This window comes from Coregonus clupeaformis, unplaced genomic scaffold (genome assembly GCF_020615455.1).
Source record: "Coregonus clupeaformis isolate EN_2021a unplaced genomic scaffold, ASM2061545v1 scaf0620, whole genome shotgun sequence".
Classification (NCBI taxonomy): domain Eukaryota; kingdom Metazoa; phylum Chordata; class Actinopteri; order Salmoniformes; family Salmonidae; genus Coregonus; species Coregonus clupeaformis.
Window position 1 is genome coordinate 194,962 of NW_025534075.1, and position 26,400 is coordinate 221,361.

At 41.5% G+C, this 26,400-nt stretch overlaps 2 protein-coding genes across 3 annotated transcripts; both read right to left on the minus strand.

The window, feature by feature from the left end:
- Positions 1-1,975: 1,975 nt before the first annotated feature.
- LOC121560559 (zinc finger protein 271) lies at positions 1,976-16,845 on the minus strand. 2 transcript variants are annotated; one of them, XM_045216142.1, is made up of 3 exons: positions 15,958-16,845; positions 3,449-4,109; positions 1,976-3,364 (listed from the first exon to the last, which is right to left on the minus strand). In XM_045216142.1, the coding sequence occupies exons 1-3, from the start codon at positions 16,069-16,071 to the stop codon at positions 2,064-2,066; spliced, it is 2,076 nt and encodes a 691-aa protein (XP_045072077.1). In that variant the 5' UTR covers positions 16,072-16,845; the 3' UTR covers positions 1,976-2,063. The 2 variants fall into 2 exon arrangements, with proteins under 2 accessions (XP_045072077.1, XP_045072076.1); XM_045216141.1 differs by having other exon boundaries at positions 1,976-4,109.
- A 1,084-nt stretch (positions 16,846-17,929) lies between these two features.
- On the minus strand, positions 17,930-26,169 carry LOC121560561 (zinc finger protein 391-like). The gene is made up of 3 exons (XM_045216150.1): positions 26,138-26,169; positions 24,711-25,794; positions 17,930-17,937 (listed from the first exon to the last, which is right to left on the minus strand). The coding sequence occupies exons 2-3, from the start codon at positions 25,783-25,785 to the stop codon at positions 17,930-17,932; spliced, it is 1,083 nt and encodes a 360-aa protein (XP_045072085.1). The 5' UTR covers positions 25,786-25,794; positions 26,138-26,169.
- Between the last annotated feature and the right edge of the window lie 231 nt (positions 26,170-26,400).

Consider the following 26,400-nt stretch of genomic DNA (forward strand, 5'->3'; position numbering starts at 1 on the left):
GCAGACATTTTCACTTTATGTCTGAATGTCAAGTATAGAAAGCTTCTATTACATCAGATGTAACGTTATATGTTCTTGAACAGATTATTTTAAAATCGCACAAAATAAATGGAGGATAATTTAGTTGCTACTACCAGCCTGCAGTACCCCGGTCGGCCTTCCGCTTAAGATACTGGAATTGTCCGAATACCCGTACTTGTGTTCTAAATAGTAGGCTTTATAGTATGTCAGATTTAGAAAATTCATTGCATACCCAATACCATAATTAGTTAGGCTTTTTTATAACAGACACTAGATGTGGTAGATGTTAAAAACCGGCTGCCTTTAAAAAGCAACTAACCCCTTTGAAAACAGCCTGTGTGTTATCAATATTAGTCAGAAGCAGTTATTCTGATGTCAAAATTGACTACAAAGTGTAAATAGGATAGTTTTGGTCAGTCAGTCTTGCCTAAAACGGAGTTTGGAACATCCGTGCATCACAACGGGTAATTGAAGGTTGGGTTTTGATTTGAGGATGTCTATTTGCCCACTAATATGGGGTGAATAGCTACGGCGATTGCTCTCTATCCAATAGCATAGACAGTGAGACAGACCTGCCAAGCAGCTCCAACTTTGTTTACATAAGACAACACGTCGCACATTTTGTAACTTGAGAAATACTGCACCAAACACCTTAGTTAGATGTAAAATCCTCGGCAAAAATGTCAAAATTAATTACAGATTTCTTGAGTTATCTTAGATTCATCCTGGGGATTTTGAAGAAGTGAAGTAGGCTTCCGCGTCTACAGTGTCTCATGGGAGACATATCATTATGCAAACGTGGAATCAGTCAGGAAACGCACCTCCAAGACTGAAATCTAATTTTTCTAATGCACAACAGAAAAACACTTGTGTTCAGTGTCTTTTAATAAAAACATAAATGTTAACATCTACTCCATCTAGTGTCTGTTTAAAAGCCTAACTAATTATGGTATTGGGTTGCCTGACGACTCACCCTGAATTCAGAAAATTTCAGACAAATGTACACACTCACTGAAGCTGTGAACCTTTCATTGATAATCAAACCAATATACACATTAATACAATATGAACTAACTGTGAACCACCAATGGGGAATTCCCATCATTCAACAATGACTGCTATTGATAGTATACTATACTGTAATATGCTTTTTTGAAACAAAATATTCAAATACATTTAAAAAAAATCTATTTAAAAACATGGGTTGGAACCGAAATTATTTTCCAATCGTTTCGTTCTGAACATAATCTTTTTTTTTTTTTACTGTTCCGACCAATTGAATAAATCAATCCATTCTTTAATTAAACAGCTCTCCCTATTTTCTGAATTATGCTTGTAACGTCATCAGTAGGCTACAGTAACCTATGCTTCAGAGGGGAGGGGCAGGTATACTACACACACCCACTGGCAAAGATTTCCAGCTGGCAGGCAGACGCTAGAATACGTTTCTGAGTGACAGAGTAAGGGCTTTGCATATGCACTTTGTTTGCGATTTTTGTGGCACTCGAAAAAAAATGCCCGGAACGTAAAATAATGTTATTAACCGGTTCCCATGCTTTTAAAATAATGGTTCTCTTCCAGGAACAGTATAGATTACTTTTGTTTTCGGTTTGGGTTGCTCAAATAATTTGGTTATTTTCCGGTTTTTGGTTCTGTTCCCTGAACCGGTTCCAATCCTTGATTTTAAATAACCCACTTTTGAAAAAAAAAATACTGCTACGAAGACAGTAATACTCAGTCTTGCTGTGTATCAGCAACAGTCTGTCTGTGTGTCTCTTCTACAGTCTGTGGTGGCAATTCCAGGCCACCAACATTTGTAGTTAACAGATTATTAGATTATCAAATCACAGTGATTAGGTAGGTTCCCACTTCCTGCAATGCCAAACACATTTTACATTACATTTTTGTCATTTAGCAATTAGGATTAAGTGCCTTACTCAAGGGCACCGACTGATTCTTCACCTAGTCAGCTTGGGGATTCGAAACAGCAACCTTTTACTGGCCCAACACTTAACCGCTAGGCTACCTGCAACACTTCTGCATTATAGATTGAGGAAATCTGAGACACCAGAGTAGTGCCTCTTCTCGTGACGTTTTCTGTCTCCATCTTGGGAGAAGGGTTGCCCACAGACAGAGCACTGGTATGGTTTCTCTCCAGTGTGAACTAGCATGTGTCTCTTCAGTGTACCTTTTTTAAAGAATAGTTTTCCACAGTCTCTGCACTGATGATTTCTCTCTCCAGTATGAATCCTCCTCATGTGTCTCGCCATGCCATCTCTGCGAGTAAAAGTCTTTCCACATTCCAAACAAGGATAGGTTGCTCTTTCTCCAGAGGTATTATGTGTTAGTATATGTCTTTGATACGATTGTGTATATGAAAAACTCTTCCCGCATTCAGTGCAGTGATACGGTGTCTCTCCAGTGTGTACTCGCATGTGTATTTTCATGTTGCGACACTCCTTCCCGCATATTGTGCAGAGAAATGTTTTTCTTTTGCTCAAATGTGTTGTGTGTCTTTCAACACTTTTCTTGTGTCTTAGCTGATGTTTTTCAAGCTGCTTCAATCGGACAAAGCTTTTCACACAGTCAGAGCAGTGGAAATTACATTCCTCCTTCATATGTGTTTTTTGGTGCAATTTAAGCTTATCTAATCGAGCAAAACTTTTCTCACAATCAGGGCAGTGGTGAGGCTTTACTCCTGTATGTATTTCTTGGTGTAATTTTAGTTTATCTAATCTAGCGAAACTTCTGTCACAAACAGGGCAGTGGTGAGGCTTCTCTCCTGTATGTGTTCGCTGGTGTCTTATAAGATCCCCTACTTTTCTAAAGCTCTTACCGCAGTCAAAGCAGTAGTGAGGCTTCTCTCCTCCAGGACTGAAACCGTCGATCCACTCATCAGAGTCATCAGTATCTAGGGGCTCCTCTTCCTTCTCCTGCATTGTTTTGCTATGTGATGGTGTTCCCTTTCCTGGAGCTCTAGCTCGTATTTTACTCTGCTGCCTTTTACTCTCTTTGACTTTGTTGAATGTTTTCTGCTGTGTGAGCACACGGTCTACATTGGCTGCACTGCTGGTGGCTTTGAAGGTATTCTCCAGCTGGTGTTTTTCAAGCTTCTCCAAAAGGACAAAGCTTTTCACACAGTCAGAGGAATGAAAAATACGTTTGTCTTTCGCATGTATTTTTTGGTGTGACTTAAGCTTATCTAATCGAGCAAAACTTCTGTCGCAATCAGGGCAGCGGTGAGGTTTCACTCCTATATGTATTTCTTGGTGGATCTTTAGCTTATCTAATCGAGCAAAACTTCTGTCGCAATCAGGGCAGTGGTGAGGCTTCTCTCCAGTATGTGTTCGCTTGTGTAATTTAAGCTTATCTAATCTAGCAAAACTTCTGTCGCAATCAGGGCAGTGGTGAGGCTTCTCTCCAGTATGTGTTCGCTGGTGTCTTATAAGATCCCTCACTTTTTGAAAGCTCCTACCGCAGTAGGCGCAGTAGTGAGGCTTTTCTCCTCCAGGACTGAAATCCTCAATGAAGTCATCAGTATCTAGGGGCTCTTCTGCATTGTCCTGCGTTGTTTGGGGTTGTTGTGGTCTTTCTGAGTTTTGATTCTTCTTCTCTGATTGGCACTGGACATTGGCTGGGCATGGATGTTTGCTATATGAAAGCACACTGTCTACATTTGCCACGCTGCTGGCAGCTTTGAAGGTATGCTCCAGCAGGTCCTGTTGCTTTTCCACAAGTTCAGTTTGACGAATGCGTGTGACAGCTTTATCCAGTGTTAGTTCTGGGTCCATTTGTAATTGCTTGGACAGTCTTCTGTCACGTAAGCCTGCAACTAGTCTGTCTCTTATCATCTCACTGAGCAGAGCTCCATAACTGCAATGTTCTGACAAACAATGAAGTGCAGTGATAAAATCATCAGCTGTCTCTCCTGCTTCTTGTTGTCTTTGGTTGAATTTAGTTCGTTCTAATATTACATTCCTCCTAACTGCCAAATGTCCATCTTGCTTCTCATTATTAGAACTGTGGAAATGTTCCTGCTCGATCAGGTTGTCTTCTTGCAGGTCTTCTGGGGTGTCCATCTCCTCTGCCTGGAAATACATTTAAAATAGCAGAATTACTAGTAGGCCTAACTAGTATCGTCAGTTCTCTAAAACAACATTAATTTTGTAATAGATAATATAGCCTTATTTTTCATGACGTATTTTTGTCATGAAAAATACTTATTATTTTGGTTAATATCTGTTTTTTTTGTTTAAATCAGATTGATCTACTGACCAGTTATCCAAAGCATGAAACACACAGAGAATCTCACTGCCAATAGGTATTTATCACAGAGGGAGGCCTTCTCTTGCTAGAACAGTAGCGGTACCTGCTGCGTGCCAACCCTGTAGCGACAAACCTATCGTTCCTACTTGTAGAATCGCAATACTCGTCAGTGGCCAACAACTTGACTTTAACCCAATCAGAGAGCATGAACCCCCACTTGGGGGACCAACAGGAGAGACAACAAAAAGGGGGAAAAAAATAGGGAATTGTCTCCGTACATTCACGGATGAGCCAGTCACACTTCATATGCAATGTATGCCATGGGATGGTAACTAGCTAAGTGCACAGACACAATGCAGACAACATTAAATACTTCCTTCAAGCTAGATAACTACTGTAGCTAGTATTGACATTATAATTAAATCACTACGGATTAGCTAGTTTCCATGAAACAGCTGCCGAGTTAGTGCAGTGTCCTTAGCTAAGTAGCTATGTTGTGCTAGCTAGCGAATATGCTAACATTAGCTAGCTAGCACTGGCAGTATGGGATTATGGAGAATTAATTAAATTGTTTATTTTCATCTTGCTAGGTAGTTATCTAGCTGTGGCCATCTGGCTAGTATCAACAAGGGCTTTCTACAAAACAAAAAGTCAATAAAAGGCCACTATAAAATGTGCAGTTTTGTCACACAACACAATGCCACAGATGTCTCAAGTTTTGAGGGAGAATGCAATTGGCATGCTGACTGCAGGAATGTCCACCAGAGCTGTTGCTAGAGAATTTAATGTTAATTTCTCTACCATAAGCCACCTCCAATGTCGTTTTAGAGCATTTGGCAAAACATCCAACCGGCCTCACAACCGCAGACCATGTGTATGGAGTCGTGAGGGCAAGCGGTTTGCTGATGTCAACGTTGTGAAGAGAGTGCCCCATGGAGGCAGTGTGGTTATGGCATGGGCAGGCAGGCATAAGCTACGGACAACAACACAATTGCATTTTATTGATGGCAATTTGAATGCATAGAGATACCGTGACGAGATCCTGAGGTCCATTGTCGTGCCATTCATCCGCCACCATCACCTCATGTTTCAGCATGATAATGCACGGCCCCATGTCGCAAGGATCTGTACACAATTCCTGGAAGCTGAAAAAGTCCCAGTTCTTCCATGGCCTGCATACTCACCAGACATGTCACCCATTGAGGATGTTTGGGATGCTCTGGATCGACGTGTACAACAGTGTGTTCCAGTTCCCGCCAATATCCAACAACTTCGCACAGCCATTGAAGAGGAGTGGGACAACATTCCATAGGCCACAATCAACAGCCTGATAAACTCTATGCGAAGGAGATGTGTCGCACTGCATGAGGCAAATGGTGGTCACACCAGATACTGACTGGTTTTCTGATCCACGCCCCTACCTTTTTTTAAAGGTATCTGTGACCAACAGATGCATATCTGTATTCCCAGTCAAGTGAAATCCATAGATTAGGGCCCAATGAATTTATTTCAATTGACTGATTTCTTTATATGAACTGTAACTCAGTAGAATCTTTGAAATTGTTGCATGTTGTGTTTATATTTTTGTTCAGTATATATAAACAAGTGCATAGTGTTTGTGGCTCCGGCTAATGGAACTCGGGGCGAGTCCACTTCAGCTTATCCAGCCCGATTAATAGGGTAGGGCCATTTGAGGCTTTTATTCAGCAGGTGATGAAATACCAATTTTAAATAAACAGAAATATTTAATATATTTCACCTCCATGTCATCTAATTTGCTAGGTCATTAAAAGCAAACAATTGTGACAGTCTCTGCGGTCCTATAGCTATCAGAGACCCTAATTTAGAGAATCTCCAATGCCATAAATGCTTTTGCTTTTACTACAGTGTTCTTCATAGTCGCAGTCCAACCAATTGAAAAGTGCACATTCACTTCCATAACAATTGTTCTAGGCTACCAGCATGTAAGATAAACATCCACAATAATACAGGATACCCTCACAGAAATACACTGTGGTTAAAATGCAGTAGAACTGCAGTACAATTAAATAATGGTTGTTTAATTAATTATACCCGGTAGCTTGCTGTGTGTTAGCTAATTGCACTGATTATTGTGCTGCACATTTCCTTCTGTTCCACTGAATTTTGATGTTCTATTATGACCAACTAAATTTGTTTTCAGAATTTAACAAATATAACATAGGACTATGTCTTTTATTTCAATATCCTACTAAAATCCACCAGGATTTACAAAACCCTATTTCTTATCGCATTTTTTTCCATCAATAAATAATAAAAAATGATTGCACCTTCATTTTACCTTGAAAATATGACTATAATATTTTCCCTTAAAGCTTTTAATCAAACAACATAATGCATGCAATAATTGTATTTTAGTAGACAAGTAAGGAGCTAGGCATATCAGTTCCAGCTAAAACTTGGATTGGAATCTCTGCGTGCAGGCAGCCTGTATCGTTCAAGCGTCAACATTCCATATGGCTGGTGGGACAGAGCGCCCGGTAGGCTACACAACAACACAGCAGGAAAACAACGACAGTTTCTCGAAATTTACCCAAACAAATGTCAAAGATTTGACTGCTAAGTGGTAGTCCCTGCTCTCCTGCATTCTTGTTTTACTTTGGTAAGTAAAGCGGCAGTTTGTTGGGGAGAAGAACATCAAGGAAATATTAGCTAGCTAGCTAAGGTTAGCTAACTTATTATGACCTGTTGTAGCCATTGGTTGTAGCTAACTTGCTAACATTTTGACATCTGTTTAGTTAATGACAGTAAACGTGTATGTTCTCTGTGCGTGTGTGTGAGAGAGAGATGATCACAATAACTTTAGAAAACATTGTCATGTCAACGTTGTCATGCTAGCTGTGTATTTGCGTGTGTGTGTTCTGTGTGAGAGAGATATGATGATCACAATAACTTATAGAAAAGATTGTCATGATGTCAACATTGTGTCATGCTAGCTGTGTGTGTGTGTGTGTGTGTGTGTGTGTGTGTGTGTGATGGTTGATTAATATACATATAAGAAACATTGATTGTGTGTGTGTGTGACATTGTCAGCTAGCCTAATTCGTGAAACGTGTACCCCCAATATAGATGTGAAGTTTTTCTTTATTCATCAGGGATTCTTGTGTATTTTGTATTTGACAACACAATAAATTTTGCCTATCCCTGCTCCCCACAACATTAATTCTAATGTTACCTCAACTGCACTTATCAATTCTTGATTCTCAGTTTTTGCTTGGATAGAAGGGGGAACGAAGGGTAGAGAACAGAATGTATCCAGCCTGCTGACAAAGAAATGGAAATATGTTTTGCCGTCTCTCTCTCGGTCTGCCTGACTGAGGGGCAACATAGACTTAGCCTAGCATGTACAGTTGAAGTCGGAAGTTTACATACACCTTAGCCAAGTACATTTAAACTCAGTTTTTCGCAATTCCTGACATTTAATCCTAGTAAAAATTCCCTGTCTTAGGTCAGTTAGGATCACCACTTTATTTTAATGTAATAGGAGAGAATGATATCAGTTTTATTTTTTCACAATTAGTGGGTCAGAAGTTTACATACACTCAATTAGAGGAGATTGCCTTTAAATTGATTAACAGCTTCCACAAGCTTCCCACAATAAGTTGGGTGAATTTTGCCCCATTCCTCCTGACAGCTGGTGTAATGAGAGAGGCCTCCTTGCCGCCACGCTTTTGCAGTTCTGCCCACAAATGTTCTATAGGATTGAGGTCAGGGCTTTGTGATGGCCACTCCAATACCATGACTTTGTTGTCCTTAAGCCATTTTGCCACAACTTTGGAAGTATGCTTGGGGTCATTGTCCATTTGGAAGACCCATTTGCGACCAAGCTTTAACTTCCTGACTGATGTCTTGAGATGTTGCTTCAATATAGCCACATAATTTTCCTTCCTCATGATGCCATCTATTTTGTGAAGTGCACCAGTCCCTCCTGCAGCAAAGCACCCCCACAGCATGATACTGCCACCCCCGTGCTTCACGGCTGAGATGGTGTTCTTCGGCTTGCATGCTTCCCCCTTTTTCCTCCAAACATAACGATGGTCATTATGGCCAAACAGTTCTATTTTTGTTTCATCAGACCAGAGGACATTTCTCCAAAAAGTACGATCTTTGTCCCCATGTGAAGTTGCAAACCGTAGTCTGGCTTTTTTATGGCGGTTTTGGAGCAGTGGCTTCTTCCTTGCTGAGGGGCCTTTCAGGTTATGTCGATATATGACTTGTTTTACTGTGGATATAGATACTTTTGTACCTGTTTCCTCCAGCATCTTCACAAGGTCCTTTGCTGTTGTTCTGGGATTGATTTGCACTTTTCGCACCAAAGTACGTTCATCTCTAGGAGACAGAACGCGTCTCCTTCCTGAGCGGTATGACGGCTGCGTGGTCCCATGGTGTTTATACTTGTGTACTATTGTTTGTACAGATGAATGTGGTACCTTCAGGCATTTGGAAATTGCTCCCAAGGATGAACCAGACTTGTGGAGGTCTTGGCTGATTTCTTTAATTGTCCCATGATGTCAAGCAAAGAGGCACTGAGTTTGAAGGTAGGCCTTGAAATACATCCACAGGTACACCTCCAATTACAATTACATTTACATTTTACATTTTAGCCATTTAGCAGACGCTCTTATCCAGAGCGACTTACATGAGCAATTAGGGTTAAGTGCCTTGCTTAAGAGCACATCGACAGATTTTTCACCTAGTCGGCTCAGGGATTAGAACCAGCGACCTTTCGGTTACTGGCACAACGCTCTTACCCACTAAGCTACCTGCCGCCCAATTGACTCAAATGATGTAAATTAGCCTATCAGAAGCTTCAAAAGCCATGACATCATTTTCTGGAATTTTCCAAGCTGTTTAAGGGCACAGTCAACGTAGTGTATGTAAACTTCTGACCCACTGGAATTGTGATACAGTGAATTATAAGTGAAATAATCTGTCTGTAAACAATTGTTGGAAAATTACTTGTGTCATGCACAAAGTAGATGTCCTAACCGACTTGCCAAAAATATAGTTTGTTAACAAGAAACTTGTGGAGTGGTTGAAAAACAAGTTTTAATGACTCCAACCTAGGTGTATGTAAACTTCTGACTTCAACTGTACATTGACTAACCTAGTGAAGACCTTAGGTAATGGTTAATCATGATTCATCTCTGTCTTTACAATTCCTGAAACATGTCAATGACCTGATGCATGGCCTCTACAGCAGTGCTTGGCCACCCACTCAGTTACCAGTGACCATTCAGCCACATCCCAGTGAAAGGAGAGAGCTGAACCACCCCTCCTTAAATCCATAGTCATTTACAGTAAGATGTGTCAAATGTTTTTTTCCTCTTTGATACTCTGATCTTCAATGTGTATTGATTCCTACTAACCAGCTTGGTAAGAGCTAGGTTTGTACTAGCCAGAGTTGTGGACTCTAGTGACATGACTTGGACTCGAGTCTGACTTGAGTCACAAATTTGATGACTTGAGACTTGACTTGATATAAAACACAGTGAGGGAAAAAGTATTTGATCCCCTGCTGATTTTGTACGTTTGCCCACTGACAGACATTATCAGTCTATAATTTTAATGGTAGGTTTATTTGAACAGTGAGAGACATAATAACAACAAAAAATCCAGAAAAACACATGTCAAAAATGTTATAAATTGATTTGCATTTTAATGAGGGAAATAAGTATTTGACCCCTCTGCAAAACATGACTTAGTACTTGGTGGCAAAACCCTTGTTGGCAATCACAGAGGTCAGACGTTTCTTGTAGTTGGCCACCAGGTTTGCACACATCTCAGGAGGGATTTTGTCCCACTCCTCTTTGCAGATCTTCTCCAAGTCATTAAGGTTTCGAGCCTGACGTTTGGCAACTCGAACCTTCAGCTCCCTCCACAGATTTTCTATGGGATTAAGGTCTGGAGACTGGCTAGGCCACTCCAGGACCTTAATGTGCTTCTTCTTGAGCCACTCCTTTGTTGCCTTTGCCGTGTGTTTTGGGTCATTGTCACGCTGGAATACCCATTCACGACCCATTTTCAATGCCCTGGCTGAGGGAAGGAGGTTCTCACCCAAGATTTGATGGTACATGGCCCCGTCCATCGTCCCTTTGATGCAGTGAAGTTGTCCTGTCCCCTTAGCAGAAAAACACTCCCAAAGCATAATGTTTCCACCTCCATGTTTGACGGTGGGGATGGTGTTCTTGGGGTCATAGGCAGCATTACTCCTCCTCCAAACACGGCGAGTTGAGTTGATGCCAAAAAGCTTGATTTTGGTCTCATCTGAACACAACACTTTCACCCAGTTCTCCTCTGAATCATTCAGATGTTCATTGGCAAACTTCAGACGGGCATGTATATGTGCTTTCTTGAGCAGGGGGACCTTGCGGGCGCTGCAGGATTTCAGTCCTTCACGGCGTAGTGTGTTACCAATTGTTTTCTTAGTGACTATGGTCCCTGCTGCCTTGAGATCATTGACAAGATCCTCATGTGTAGTTCTGGGCTGATTCCGCACCGTTCTCATGATCATTGCAACTCCACGAGGTGAGATCTTGCATTGAGCCCCAGGCCGAGGGAGATTGATAGTTATTTTGTGTTTCTTCCATTTGCGAATAATCGCACCAACTGTTGTCACCTTCTCACCAAGCTGCTTGGCGATGGTCTTGTAGCCCATTCCAGCCTTGTGTAGGTCTACAATCTTGTCCCTGACATCCTTGGAGAGCTCTTTGGTCTTGGCCATGGTGGAGAGTTTGGAATCTGATTGATTGATTGCTTCTGTGGACAGGTGTCTTTTATACAGGTAACAAATTGAGATTAGGAACACTCCCTTTAAGAGTGTGCTCCTAATCTCAGCTTGTTACCTGTATAAAAGACCCCTGGGAGCCAGAAATCTTTCTGATTGAGAGGGGGTCAAATACTTATTTCCCTCATTAAAATGCAAATAAATTTATAAAATTTTTGACATGCGTTTTTCTGGATTTGTTGTTGTTATTCTGTCTCTCACTGTTCAAATAAACCTACCATTAAAATGATAGACTGATCATGTCTTTGTCAGTGGGCAAACGTACAAAATCAGCAGGGGATCAAATACTTTTTTCCCCTCACTGTAACTCTAGACTTGACTTGGAGCCTCAAGACCTGGGACTTGAAATTATCTGGCCAGGTTTTGTAATGTTTTTTCACTAATTGTGTGGCACAGCGTCTCTGTGGATTACCCTAGCAACAAAACGTGCAACAGATTGGCTATTGAAATGCACACTCGGCCCTCTGATTAAACCAGCAAACTTTCAATCAGCACAGGTCCGGTGAACTAGCAAACAGATTGCGGATTTGCTGTACAGCTATTGGATCGGGTGCAGCGCAAATGTCAATTTGTAGGGGAAAAGGATTGCCATAACAAATAAATATGCAGCTCCAAAAATGGTTTGGTGATCAAAAATATTAAACGTTTACTTTTCAAGCTCACCAGCAATGAGGCATCAAGCAACAGTTAGGCCAAAATTGCTTGAAATTGATGATTTACTCATGAAGCTTGCATTTGGAATTTTTTGTTAACGCTGCAATATGTCACTTTTTGGTCGACCCAATCAAATTCACATAGAAATGTGAGTTATAGATCTGTCACTCTCATTGAAAGCAAGTCTAAGAAGAGGTAGATCTGTTCTATGTGCGCCATTTCCATGCTCCCGTTCTTAAGTTTCATTTTGGCGTCTTTTACTTTCAGTTTTGTATAACAGTTTCAAACAGCTGAAAATACAATATTTTTGGTTACGGAAAATATATTTCACAGTGGTTTAGATGGTAGAATGATTCTCTACCCCAGTGGTCACCAACCTTTTCTCAGTCAAAATACAAGCCGAGATCGACCGCTCAGATCTTTTTTAAACATGACCAGTGGCGAAGCGTCATTCAGGGCTGGTAGGGCAGAGCCTGTTCTGCATGTTATTTTGGCATTAATGTGTCATATCAGTTTGCAAAAAATGTAAAAAATATTAAATCATTGCCCTAATAAAGCCGCATACAAACATGGTCTCTTTTTTGCTTTCTTGAGTAAGGCAGCTCCAAAATGCAGGTGTTTCAGCCTAGCTCAGTGCTTTCTGAGGAGGTGGGGCAGCCAGCGGAAAATACGGAGCGTAGGGGTTGGTAATATTCTCTAGTTGTGCCGTGATTAGCTCAGTGTTCTGTCACTCATGGGGACACTACATCACCGCAAAATCTACGGGTAGAGCTCGACAATTCTAGCCCCTTGGGTGCTGCCATAGACTTACATTAGAAGTACCCATCCAAGAAGGCTCAAGGCCATTGGCCACAGATAAAATGATGTCAAATCACGTTATATCTAACGTAGCTTTGATTGGACTGATCATGTCAACATCAAACTTTCAAAATCTTAGCTAGCAAGCTAGACAAGGAGTCATCATCATGCATCAAGTCGGCAATCTACTGGCAAATAGATTAAACGTATCGGTGCTCATCGGCCATTGGACAAACATTGCAAGTTGGAAATCGCTAATTCAACAATGACTGCTAAGGCGCCACTGCAGCCCCAGGTTCGATCCCAAGCTGTATCACAGCCGGCCGTGACCGGGAGATCCATGAGGCGGCACACAATTGGCCTCAGCGTTGTCCGGGTTAGGGGAGGATTTGGCCGGATGTCCTTGTCTCATCGTGCTCTAGCGACTCCTTCTGGCGGGCCGGGCAAATGCAAGTTGTCTTCGGTCGTCAGTTTGACAGTGTTTCCTCCGACACATTGGTGCGGCTGGCTTCCAGGTTAAGCGAGCAGTGTGTCAAGAAGCATTACGGCTTGGCTCTCGACCTTCGCCTTGTCCGTAGGGGAGTTGCAGCTATGAGACAAGATCGTAACTACCAATTGGATATCACGAAAAAGGGCGGTAACACCATAGTTAAGAAAAGTTTAAATACATTGGCCATGCTGTCAATCCAGATTGACTTCTGCTGCGTTCAAAACAACTGGAAACTCGGAACTGGGAAATCTCAGACTTCAGTGAGTTCATGCTTACAGTAAGTCAAATCAAATCAAATGTTATTTGTCACATGCGTCGAATACAACAGCTGTACGATCTTGTACTCCCGAGTGGCGCAGTGGTCTAAGGCACTGCATCGCAGTGCTAGCTGTGCCACTAGAGATCCTGGTTCGAATCCAGGCTCTGTCGTAGCCGGCCGCGACCGGGAGACCATGGGGCGGTGCACAATTGTCTCAGCGTCGTCCAGGGTAGGGGAGGGAATGGCCGGCAGGGATGTAACTCAGTTGGTAGAGCATGAAGTTTGCAATGCCAGGGTTGTGGGTTCGACTCCCACGGGGGGCCAGTATGAAAAATAAAATAAAGTATGCACTCACTAACTGTAAGTCGCTCTGGATAAGAGCGTCTGCTAAATGACTAAAATGTAAATGTGTAGACCTTACCGTGAAAATGCTTACTTACAAGCCCTTATCCAACAATGCAGTTCAAGAAATAGAGTTAAGAAAATATTTACTAAATAAAATAAAGTAAAAAATAAAATAAAAAGTAACAATAAAATAATAACGAGGCTATATACAGGGGGTACCGGTACCGAGTCAATGTGCGGGGGTACAGGTTAGTCGAGGTAATTTGTACATGTAGGTAGGGATAAAGTGACTATGCATAGATAATAAACAGTGAGTAGCAGCAGTGTAAAAACAACGTAAATAGTCTGGGTCGCCATTTGATTCATTGTTCAGCAGTCTTATGGCTTGGGGGTAGAAGCTATTAAGGAGCCTTTTGGACTTAGACTTGGCGCTCCGGTACCGCTTGCCGTGCGATAGCAGAGAGAACAGTCTATGACTTGGGTGACTGGAGTCTTTTACAATTTTTTGGGCCTTCCTCTGACACCGCCTAGTATATAGGTCCTGGATGACAGGAAGCTTGGTCCCAGTGACGTACTGCGCACTACACACTACACTCTGTAGCGCCTTACGGTCGGATGCCAAGCAGTTGCCATACCAGGCGGTGATGCAACCGGTCAGGATGCTCTCGATGGTGCAACTGTAGAACCTATTGAGGATCTTGGGAACCATGCCAAATCTTTTCAGTCTCCTGAGGGGGAAAAGGTGTTGTTGTGCCCTCTTCGACAGTCTTGGTGTGTTTGGACCATGATAGTTTGTTGGTGATGTGGACATCAAGGAACTTAACTCTCGACCCGCACCACTACAGCCCCGTCAATGTTAATGGGGGCCTGTTCGGGCCTCCTTTTCCTGTAGTCCACGATCAGCTCCTTTGTCTTGCTCATATTGAGGGAGAGGTTGTTGTCCTTGCACCACACTGCCAGGTCTCTGACCTCCTCCCTATAGGCTGTCTCATCGTTGTCGGTGATCAGGCCTACCATTGTTGAGTCGTCAGTAAACTTAAAGATGGTGTTGGAGTCGTGCTTGGCCACGCAGTCGTGGGTGAACAGGGAGTACAGGAGGGAACTAAGCACGCACCCCTGAGGGGCCCCAGTGTTGAGGATCAGCGTGGCAGATGTGTTGTTGCCTACCCTTACCACCTGGGGGCTGCCCGTTAGGAAGTCCAGGATCCAATTGCAAAGGGAGGTGTTTAGTCCCTGGGTCCTTTGCTTAGTGATGAGCTTTGTGGGCACTATGGTGTCATGAAAAGCCAGAAAACTCAGGAGGTTGATGTGTTGCAGGCCCTCTGGAAAGTCCTAAAATATGCCCCTAACCTCCATGGGGGAGTAGGACGCAAAGTATGTATATGAGCAAGTTGCTATTTTTTTCCTCACTAAGCTACAACAGCCACAAACTTCTTTAACTAGTACCATGGAAATACTTTTAGCCAGCTGAGTCCCCAAAGTTTATTCAGGAAGGTCCTTCTCTAGTTCTTTTAAAATCTCAAAATGATAAAGTTGTAACGCGCTGATTCTCTTCACTGCAGATCTGACCCATCACACCACTCTTCAAGGCCACTACGCTTCAGATCACCTTCTGTGCTCAGAGGTCCTTGATGAGGATCTACCCCATCATTAACTGTAAGTCACTCTGGATAAGAGCGTCTGCTAAATGACTAAAATGTAAAAATCACACCACTCTTATTGTTCATGAATAAAATAAAACAATGGGCCTTTATATACCCTGTGTCCCAGTCTTTCTATGCATGTCTGTGGGTGAATTATGAAACAATTACTGTTTGCAGATATGCAACAAAATATAGATTAGTTTGCCATTTCTTGATCTATTTTAAAATGTAAGAATATGTTGCAGAATTAAACTTTAATTGGTGCATATGGAAACAAATATAAATGTAATGAACAATGTTTTCAATATCCAACATTATCCTCTGAAATATTTTTTTACAGTAGGTAATAAGCTGTAGTCAGGTGGTCATTACCAGGTTATGATGTCTTAACTATGACCAGTAGGCTACATAATATAGCACATAATATAGTGGTCAGAATTATTACCAGCTGGTCAGATAGAGGTCACAATTATGACCAACTGGTCCTATGGTGGTCAATAAAATATGTCATACTCTGGTCAGTAAAAAAAAAATCATTCAACCAGTTTGCGACCAGAATAAGACATCATAGTGACGTCTTTTCAACCAGGTTTTGCCCACTGGGTAGTGATCTAGGCTAGAGAAAGTTAATTGACAGTAGAAATTGTATTTTTACCTTTGGATAGTTTGACTCTGTCTCCTTGTGTTTTATGAAGCCAGACAGCCAGGACAGTGTGGTGAGTATTTGTGGTTGTATTCCTGATGCTGCATCCCCACTCTTCCCCTTCATTTTCCTCCTCAGTCTGACATATCTGTCTCTCAAGTTCTTTCATTTCGTCCTGCAAATTTGTTCTTCTACTCTCAGAGTTTGAGCTATCTCCTTCCAGCTGTTGTTGGTCATGGTGAAGTCTTTTTAGTCTTTCAATGAGGTGTTGTACAAATTGGTGTACCTTCTGACCTCTTCAATTAGCTTTTCCTCGAAACATGCGTCGTCTTGAATCTTGCTCGGCTTAGAGTCATCAGTATATTGGGGCTCCTCTTCATCTCGGTTCTCCTGCATTGTTTGGGGCAGTCCTTCCTTCTCAAGTTCCGCCATTTTCTCTGATGTGTGTTTTGTATCCCAACAGAAAGGGTGCGGTTAAAACCAGAGGTTACAAACCAACGAAGTCTGCTGTGCTATCCTATACACACAACAGTTTGTCTGATTTTGTAGGTAGCAATTGAAGCTTTTGGTTAGATTTGATTCAAAGTAAAAGAAAATAAAAAGCCCATCATCTCACACGATCCAAGGCTTGTTGTTGCTACTGCATATCTATCCCACTGTCTGCTTAGCTATTCCTCTCTCCACACCAGATGCAGTGTGATCAGGTTTAGAAAGAACAAGAAAAACACAGCAACCTAAACTACCGATTGATAACGACTCTAGCTGACTATTTTCTGCAGTCATTGGCACTTTAGAGTTGGCATTTTACATGACCTGATATGCAAATCACATGCACTGCGAAATGTCGTAAAATGCATGCAGACGTTTCACTTTACTTCTCAATGCCGAGTATGGAAAGTCCAAAGGGCCAATAAGTGGGTCGTCACTAGTTACCACATCCACAAAGTCACAATTATGGCTAAACCCCGCCTATTTAAAACATTTATCTTCTTAAAATCTTATTTCAAACCTAACCTTAACCACACTTCTAACCTTATGCCTAACGCTAATCTTGAATTAGGACCAAATAGTACATATTTGTTTTTATGAATTTTTACTATAATGGACAATCCAGTATGAAAAATGTATGCACTTACTAACTGTAAATCGCTCTGGATAAGAGCGTCTGCTAAATGACTAAAATGTAAAAATGTAAATCTTGACTTTGTGGCTGTGGTAACTAGTGATAAACCAAAAAGTGTGCATAAGAGAAAACAGGAGAGAACGACCCCAGTGGGCAAAAACCTGGTTGAAAAGACCTCAGTATGATATATTTTGATATGTCTTATTCTGGTTGCAAACTGGTTGAAAATGACGTTTTTTATGTCTTTTTCTGACACCAGTTGGTCATAATTCTGAACACTATATTATGTAGCCTACTGGTCATAGTTAAGACCATCATAACCTAGTAATGACCACCTGCCTACAGGTTATTATCAACAATCTTAGAAAAAAGAGTTCCAAAAGGGTTATTCGGCTGTCCCCATAAGAGAACCCTTTTTGGTTCCACGTACAACTCCTTTGGGTTCCATGTAGAACCCTCTGTGGAAAGGGTCCTACCTGGAACCAAAAAGGGTTCTTCAAAGGGTTCTCCTATGGGGACAGCCGAATAACCCCTTTAGGTTCTAGATTACACCTTTTTTTCTAAGAGTGTACTGTAAAAAGTATTGCAGATGATAGTTGGATATTGAAAACATTGTTCATTACATTTCTATTTGTTTCCATAGTCACCATAATCTGCAACATATTCTTACATTTGAAATAGATCAAGCAATGGCAAAAACAAATCTACACCACAATTTTTCGCACATCTGCATACAGTAATTGTTTCATAATTCACCCACAGCCATTACATGCATAGAAAAGACTGGGACACAGTATATAAATGCCCAATGTTTTATTTGATTAATGATTAATAAGAGTGGTGTGATGAGGTAGATCCTCATCAAGGATCTGCAGTGAAGAGAATCATTTTGTGGAATAGACACTGACTGGAATGCGATTTTAACCAATCAGCATTCAGGATTAGAACCAACTGTTGTATAAAAACAGGCATATAACACCGGATCCGGAAGTTCAAATATGGTCGCTAGCTAAAGCAAAAAAAGAGTGCTTCTGCCCCTCTTGCTTGGGAAACTACTCTGGCTCCCCAAGCCCGCTAGTGGATATATACTGACTACACAAACGACTACACCCACGAACATGCAAGCGGGTAGATCTACACATGTAAACCCTGCAGCCACCTTTATGCTTTGAACACACCGACTGTGTTTTGCGCAAAATAGTATGCAGCATCATCTAGATATGTGTGCAACAAAAGTTCAACATTCACCTTCTGCTACCAGTTCGATAAATCCAACGTATGCACCACACAGAACGTACTGCAACTGCCTCTGCAACGCAATGCTGCAAAGAAAACGCAGCGTTCCATTGGAAATTAATGTACTTCTGTTGTACCAAAACGCAAAAACACAGTCGGTGTGTTCGAAGCGTTAGAGATGTCTTCAAAAAAGAGCAGCTTGCTCATACTTTGCGTCCTTTTCCACCACTGCGGGCAGGGGCATATTTTAGGATATTCCAGAGGGCCCGCAACACACCAACCTCCTGAGTTTTCATAACACTTACTATAAGCATAAAAATATAAGAAAATAAATTAACGATTGGCAGTATGTGGGCATGCAGGACACAACAGAACAGGGGGGTCCATTATTAAACAACTAATTAACCGACGTCGCTTCAATTACTTGAATTGCATTTAGCTTTTTTGTGTGTGTGAGCCCAACGCACTGCTTCTCTAGAGAAATCAAATCATTCAAGTCAGAAATCAAGTCAAGAACTGTGGGACGTTGGGCTAACGGGAGTTGTAGGTTTTATTAAGCAAATATTTAACCTAGTTCAACTCAGAAACGTGGTAATTAACTACAATGACCACAATCCATTTTGATATCTGTTTAGAACATATTTCCTTGATGTACTTCTCCCCAACAAACCGCTGCTTTACTTACAAAGGTAAAACAAGATTGCAAGAGAACAGGGACTACTGTTGGGATTTGTTTTCTAATAATTGGATTGAAGTGATGAATAGCTTAGAAGGAATGCATTAATGAGGAGCATAGGTTTGTACTATACTGATATAAATTGTTTCACATAACAGGCTGTGATTCATGTGTGGAACGTTAGGGGAAGGACAGATAAGACATGTATTTCTTACAGATACAAACACTGCCTCTTTGTTGTCTGTGAACCGTTGTCTGTGAACCGTCCTTGGATGTAGGAACGTACAGTATTTTGGGTGCTGACTCTACAGGTTGTTATGATAAACTTATGCCTGGGAACGGTGGAGCGCCAAGGGGTGGGACTAACCCGTGCGCCAACGGATTGGCTGAGTAAAGTCTAAACCACACTCAGTCCTTTACTCTGATTGGCCAACAGAAGAGGTGGGAACTCTCTGTCAGAGTATTTGAGAAAGAACCTGTAAACAATGTTTTAGTTCTCTGAGTGCCCTGCGTGGTATCTCAGCGGACCCGTATATACGAACCTTCATACTTATCATACATACATTTTGCATATAATAAATTAAGCTTGGATTGAAGATCTCTTGATTCTTATTCCAATACCAGATTTGAATTACGCAATTTCTAACACTACGACAGCAGTCAAATCTTTTCGACAAACTGTCTTTGTTTTCCAGCTCTTTTGTTGTGTAGACTACTTGCGCTCTGTCCCAACTGCTGTATGGAATGTTGACCGATGCACTTCAGCAGGCTGCCTGCTTGCATAGATCTCTTACTGCTTGCGACGCACTGATTCCAATCCAAGCCGCAACTGATATACCTCCTTATTTAGCTACTAAAATTAAAATGAAATTACTGCACGCATTATGTTAATTTCTTAAAAGCTTTATGGGAAAATATAATAGTAATATTTTCAGGGTCAAATTCAGGTGCAACTAATTATTTATGGAAATGCTATAAAAATTGGGTTTTGTAAATCCTGGTGGTATTATATTAAAATAATAGACATAGGCCTACGTGTTATTTGTTCAATTCTGAAAACAAATTTAGCCATAATATTGGCAGACTAAATAGCCTTGGTTTCTCAAATGACTGCCTCGCCTGGTTCACCAACTACTTCTCAGATAGAGTTCAATGTGTCAAATCGGAGGGCCTGTTGTCTGGACCTATGGCAGTCTCTATGGGGGTGCCACAGGGTTCAATTCTTGGGCCGACTCTTTTCTCCATGTATATCAATGATGTCGCTCTTGCTGCTGGTGACTCTCATATCCACCTCTACGCAGACGACACCATTTTGTTTACATCTGGCCCTTCATTGGACACTGTGTTAACAAACCTCCAAACGAGCTTCAATGCCATACAACACTCCTTCAGTAGCCTCCAACTGCTCTTAAACACTAGTAAAACTAAATGCATGCTCTTCAATCGAACGCTGCTTGCACCCGCCCACCCGACTAGAATCACTACTCTCGACGGGTCTGACCTAGAGTATGTGGACAACTACAAATACCTAGGTGTCTGGTTAGACTGTAAACTCTCCTTCTAGACTCACATTAAGAATCTCCAATCCAAAGTTAAATCTAGAATCGGCTTCCTATTTTGCAACAAAGCCTCCTTCACTCATGCTGCCAAACATGCCCTCGTAAAACTGACTATCCTACCGATCCTTGACTTCGGCGATGTCATTTACAAAATAGCCTCCAACACTCTACTCAGCAAATTGGATGTAGTCTATCACAGTGCCATCCGTTTTGTCTCCAAAGCCCCATACACTACCCACCACTGTGACCTGTACGCTCTTGTTGGCTGGTCCTCACTACATGTTCGTCATCAAACCCACTGGCTCCAGGCCATCTATAAATCACTGCTAGGAAAATCCCTGCCTTATCTTAGCTCATTGGTCACCATAGCAACACCCACACGTAGTCTGCGCTCCAGCAGGTATATCTCACTGGTCATCCCCAAAGCCAACACCTCCTTTGGCCGTCATTCCTTCCAGTTCTCTGCTGCCAATGACTGGAACGAATTGCAAAAATCTCTGAAGCTGGAGACTCTTATCTCCCTCACTAACTTTAAGCATCAGTTGTCAGAGCACCTTACCGATCACTGCACCTGTACACAGCCCATCTGAAATTAGCCCACCCAACTACCTCATCCCTATATTGTTATTTATTTTGCTCTTTTGCACCCCAGTATCTCTATTTGCACATAATCTCTTGGACATCTAGCATTCCAGTGTTAATACTAATTGTAATTATTTTGCACTATAGCCTATTTATTGCCTTACCTCCATAACTTGCTACATTTGCACACACTGTATATATATTTTCCGTTGTATTTTTGGACTTTATGTTTTTTTTACCCCATATGTAACTCTGTGTTGTTGTTTTTATCGCACTGCTTTGCTTTATCTTGGCCAGGTCGCAGTTGTAAATGAGAACTTGTTCTCAACTGGCTAACCTGGTTAAATAAAGGTTAAATAAAAGTAAATAATAGAACTTCAAAACAGCATTAAGTGGAACAGAAGAAAATGGTGCACCACAATAAACAGTGCAATTAGCTAACGCATAAAATATTACCATTAGATGCCAACACACACAGCAAGCTACCAGACATCATTAATTAAACAACCATTATTTAATTGTATTGCATTTTTACTGCATTTTAATGGCAGTGCATTTTTGGAAGGGTACCCTGTATTATTGTGCATGTTTATCTTTAATGCTGGTAGCCTAGAACAAATGTTATGGAAGTGAATGTGCACTTTTCAATTGGGTGGACTGCAACTACGAAAAATACTGCCATAGCCTGTAGTAAACGCAAAAGCATGTATAGCGTCGGAGATTCTCTAAATGAGGGACTATCTCTGACAGCTATAGGGGGAAAAAAATACTTTTTAATGACCTAGCAAATTCCCATGACTTAGGGTGAAATATATCACATGTATTTGTTTTTAAAAATTGTTATTTCATCACCTGCCAAATAAAAACCTCAAATGGCCCTACTCCTGAAAAAGTTAATCAGGCCAGGTAAGCTGAAGTGGACTCGGCCATGTTACCATTAGAGAGTCCAGAGTAATATAATTCTGCCGGACTTGGGAAAAGCTCAGACCGCATGAAGCCCCCCCTGAGTCCGAGTCCATGTCGAGTCCCTCCAGTCTCGGATTAGGCCCAAGCCCAGCATGTTGACTGGGTACAGTATGCCATGAGACCCTAACCCGTTTTGGTGCTCTCTGCCAACCGTTGTTTGCCAAGTGTGCTAAGTTGAATCATGCAAACCCTGCTGAAAAAGAACATTACTCCAATTGTTATAATTGTAATGGTTCTAGTGTCTTATATGGAATGGGTGCATGGCCCACAAACACTATGCCCATGTTTTATATAGATTGGATAACTGGTCAGTAATTCAATCAGATTTCAACCAAAAACCAGATATCAACCAAAATAAGACGTATTTTCATGACATCAAATAGACGTCATGAAAAAGATGTCTTAATCTGGTTGTGATCTGGTTATAAAGACATCCCAACCAGATTTCAACCAGTAAAATACGTCTTTATCACGCCGTATGCCCACTGGGACTGCCCCCTCTCACTGAAGCCATGAAGTTCATGGCCAACCTGCCATACTGCATGCTGTTTCCAGAAAGCAGCACCCCCCATTATAGTGAATGAGAAAATGTTCATCTTTGTGGTCAATATTCATGTAGTTTTTTTGGGGGGGGGTAATCATGGTACCAATAATTGCTTCTATTACACCAGATGTAACTTTATGTGCTTGAACCGATTATTTAAAAATCGCACACATATGTTGCTAATTTAGTTGCTACCACCAGCCTGCAGTACCCCTGTTGGCCTTCAACTTGAGATACTGGCCGTGTCAGAATACCCGTACCAGAAGTACATTCATTTCCAATAGAACGCTGCATTTGCCTTGCAGCATTACAGAGGCAGTTGCAGTGCGTTCTGTGTGGTGCATACGTTGGAACGTATGCGTCAAACTGTATGTGTAGATGGCTTGACAGAAATGGTAGCAGAAGGTGAATGTTGAACTTTTGTTGCACACATATCCAGATGATGCTGCGTACTATTTTGCGCAATTACGCTATCGTTGTGATCAAGGCGCAACACCTCGATCAGACCAACAGCGTTACGCTTTGAACCCACCGACTGCGTCATTGCGCAAAGTAGTATGCAGCATCATCTAGCTATGTGTGCAACAAAAGTTAAACATTCACCTTCTGCTACCATTTCTGTCAACCCGTTTACGCATACAGTTTGATGCATGTTAGATAAATCCAACGTATGAACCACGCAGAATGCACTGCAACTGCCTCTGCAACGCAATGCTGCAAGGCAAACGCAGCGTTCCGTTGGAAATTAATGTACTTCTGCTGTACCAAAACACAATGACGCAGTCGGTGTGTTCGATGCGTTAATGCATCAATGCTGCGTAATAAATTCTACAGTTAAACTTTTTTCATGATGTCATACAACATCTGTACTGAATATGTGTGCAAAAGTTCAACATTCACCTTCTGCTACTATTTGTGTGAAGTCTCCGCATGCAATTTGATGCATACACCGAATGTGCCACACAGAACGCACTGCAACGCAATTCTGCAAGGCAAATGCAACATTCCATTGGAAATGAATGTACTTCTGTTGTACCAAAACAAGATGACGCTGTTGGTCTGACGCCTCGAACACACTGAGTGTCATTGCGCTAAATGGTACGCAGCATCATCTGGATATGTGTGCAAAAAAAGTTCAACATTCACCTTGTTACCATTTCTGTCAAGTGTCTACGCATACAATGATGCATACGTTCGATTTATCCAAAGACAGTAATACTCAGTCTTGTATCAGCAACAGTCTGTGTGTCTCTTCTACAGTCTGTGGTGGCAATTCCAGGCCACCAACATTGTAGTTAACAGATTATTAGATTGCCAAATCACAATGATTGGGTGGGTTCCTGCAATGCCAAACACCACTTCTGCATTATAGATCGAGGAAATCTGAGACACCAGAGTAGTGCCTCTTCTCGTGGCGTTTTCTGTCTCCATCTTGGGAGAAGCCTTGTCCGCAGACAGAGCATTGGTATGGTTTCTCTCCAGAGTGAACTAGCATGTGTATCTTCAGTGTATGTTTTCGAAAGAATCGTTTTTCACAGTATCTGCACTGATGATTTCTCTCTCCAGTATGAACCCTCCTCACGTGTCTCACCATGCCATCTCTGCGAGTGAAAGTCTTTCCGCATTCCAAACAAGGATAGGTTGCTCTTTCTCCAGAAGTATTATGTGTTAGTATGTGTCTTTGGTACGATTTTGTATATGGAAAACTCTTCCCACACACAGTGCAGTGATACGGTGTCTCTCCAGTGTGTACTCGCATGTGTGTTTTCATGTTGCGACACTCCTTCCCGCATATTGTGCAGAGAAACTTTTGTCTTTTGCTCAAATGTGTTCTCCTGTGTCTTTCTAAACTTTTCTTGTGTCTTAGCTGATGTTTTTCAAGCTGCTTCAATCGGACAAAGCTTTTCACACAGTCAGAGCAGTGGAAATTACATTCCTCCTTCATATGTGTTTTTTGGTGCAATTTAAGATTATCTAATCGAGCAAAACTTTTTTCACAGTCAGGGCAGTTGTAAGGCTTCTCTCCTGTATGTGTTCGCTGATGTCTTATAAGACAAGTCTCTTGTTTAAAGCTCTTACCACAGTCGGAGCAGACGTATGGCTTCTCTACAGTCCTGAAACTCTCGGTCATGTCATCAGAAGTATTTTCAGGATCCTTTTCATTCTCCTGCGTTTTTTGGGGTAGTTGCAGTTTTTCAGAGTGTTGATTCTTTCTAACTGAACTTTTGCAAGGCAAGTCTTTGCCTGGCTGTAACTGGACAATTTTTTCCCCTGGTGTTCTAGTTCGAATTTTACTCTTCTGCCTGCCTTTGCTGGCTGTTCTCTGCTGTGTGTGCACACGGTCTACATTCAGTTCAGTTTGATGGTTATGTGTGACATTATGTTCCTCTTTCATATGTATTTTGTTGTGTAATTTAAGCTTATCTAATCGAGCAAAACTTTTGTCCCAAACAGGGCAGCGTTGAGGCTTCTCTCCGGTATGTAATCGCTGGTGTCTTATAAGATCCCTCACTTTTCTAAAACTCTTACTGCAGTCGGAGCAGTAGTGTGGCTTCTCTCCTCCAGGACTGAAACCCTCGATCCACTCATCAGAGTCATCAGTATCTAGGGGCTCCTCTTCCTTCTCCTGCATTGTTTTGCTATGTGATGGTGTTCTCTTTCCTGGTTCTCTAGCTTGTACTTTCCTCTGCTGTCTTTTGCTCCCTCTAACTTTTCTGAATGTTCTCTGCTGTGTGCGCACACTGTCTACATTTGCCGCACTGCTGGCAGTTTTGAAAGTATTCTCCAGCAGGTCCTGTTGCTTTTCCACAAGTTCAATTTGACGAATGCGTGCGACAGCTATATCCAGTGTTAGTTCTGGGTCCATTTGTAATTGCTCGGACAGTCTTCTGTCACGTAAGCCTGCAACTAGTCTGTCTCTTATCATCTCACTGAGCAGAGCTCCATAACTGCAATGTTCTGACAAACAATGAAGTGCAGTGATAAAATCATCAGCTGTCTCTCCTGCTTCTTGTTGTCTTTGGTTGAATTTAGTTCGTTCTAATATTACATTCCTCCTAACTGCCAAATGTCCATCTTGCTTCTCATTATTAGAACTATGGAAATGTTCCTGCTCGATCAGGTTGTCTTCTTGCAGGTCTTCTGGGGTGTCCATCTCCTCTGCCTGGAAATACATTTAAAATAGCAGAATTACTAGTAGGCCTAACTAGTATCGTTAGTTCTCTAAAACAACAATAATTTTGTAATAGATAATATAGCCTACTTTTCGATATGGTTAAAGTCTGAATTACAATAGATAGCATACAATAAATGGCAAAACAAATAACCTAGGTTTACATATCTTTACAATAGTAGGTAGTTCTAATAATTTGAAATACCTTGCAGTATCAACATGATAATGATGATTTGTTTGTCATTAGGCCTAGAGATCACCATGATATAGCATATTGATTGCATAGGCTAGTGATCTAGGCTAGAGAAGGTTCATTGACAGTAGTAGTCTTTACCTTTGGATAGTTTGACTCTGTCTCCTTGTGTTTTATGATGCCAGACTAGCCAGGACAGTGTGGTGAGTATTTCTGGTTGTATTACTGATGCTGCATCCCCACTCAACATGATACTTTTTTGTTTGTCATTAGTTCTAGAGATCACTATAGCATAAGCTATCCAGTGGACATACGACGTGATAAAGATGTATTTATCTGGTTGAAATCTGGTCGGGACGTCTTATAACCAGATCACAACAAGATTAAGACTTATTTTAATCTTT

Coding starts and splice junctions, on each gene's coding strand:
- LOC121560559 (XM_045216141.1), bottom strand. CDS start 16,071: ATGAAGGGGAAGAGTGGGGATGCAGCATCAGGAATACAACCACAAATA. Junction 4,110..15,957: donor CAGAGTCAAACTATCCAAAG/GTAAAAATACAA, acceptor ATGTATTTCCAG/GCAGAGGAGATGGACACCCC.
- LOC121560561 (XM_045216150.1), bottom strand. CDS start 25,785: ATGGACACCCCAGAAGACCTGCAAGAAGACAACCTGATCGAGCAGGAA.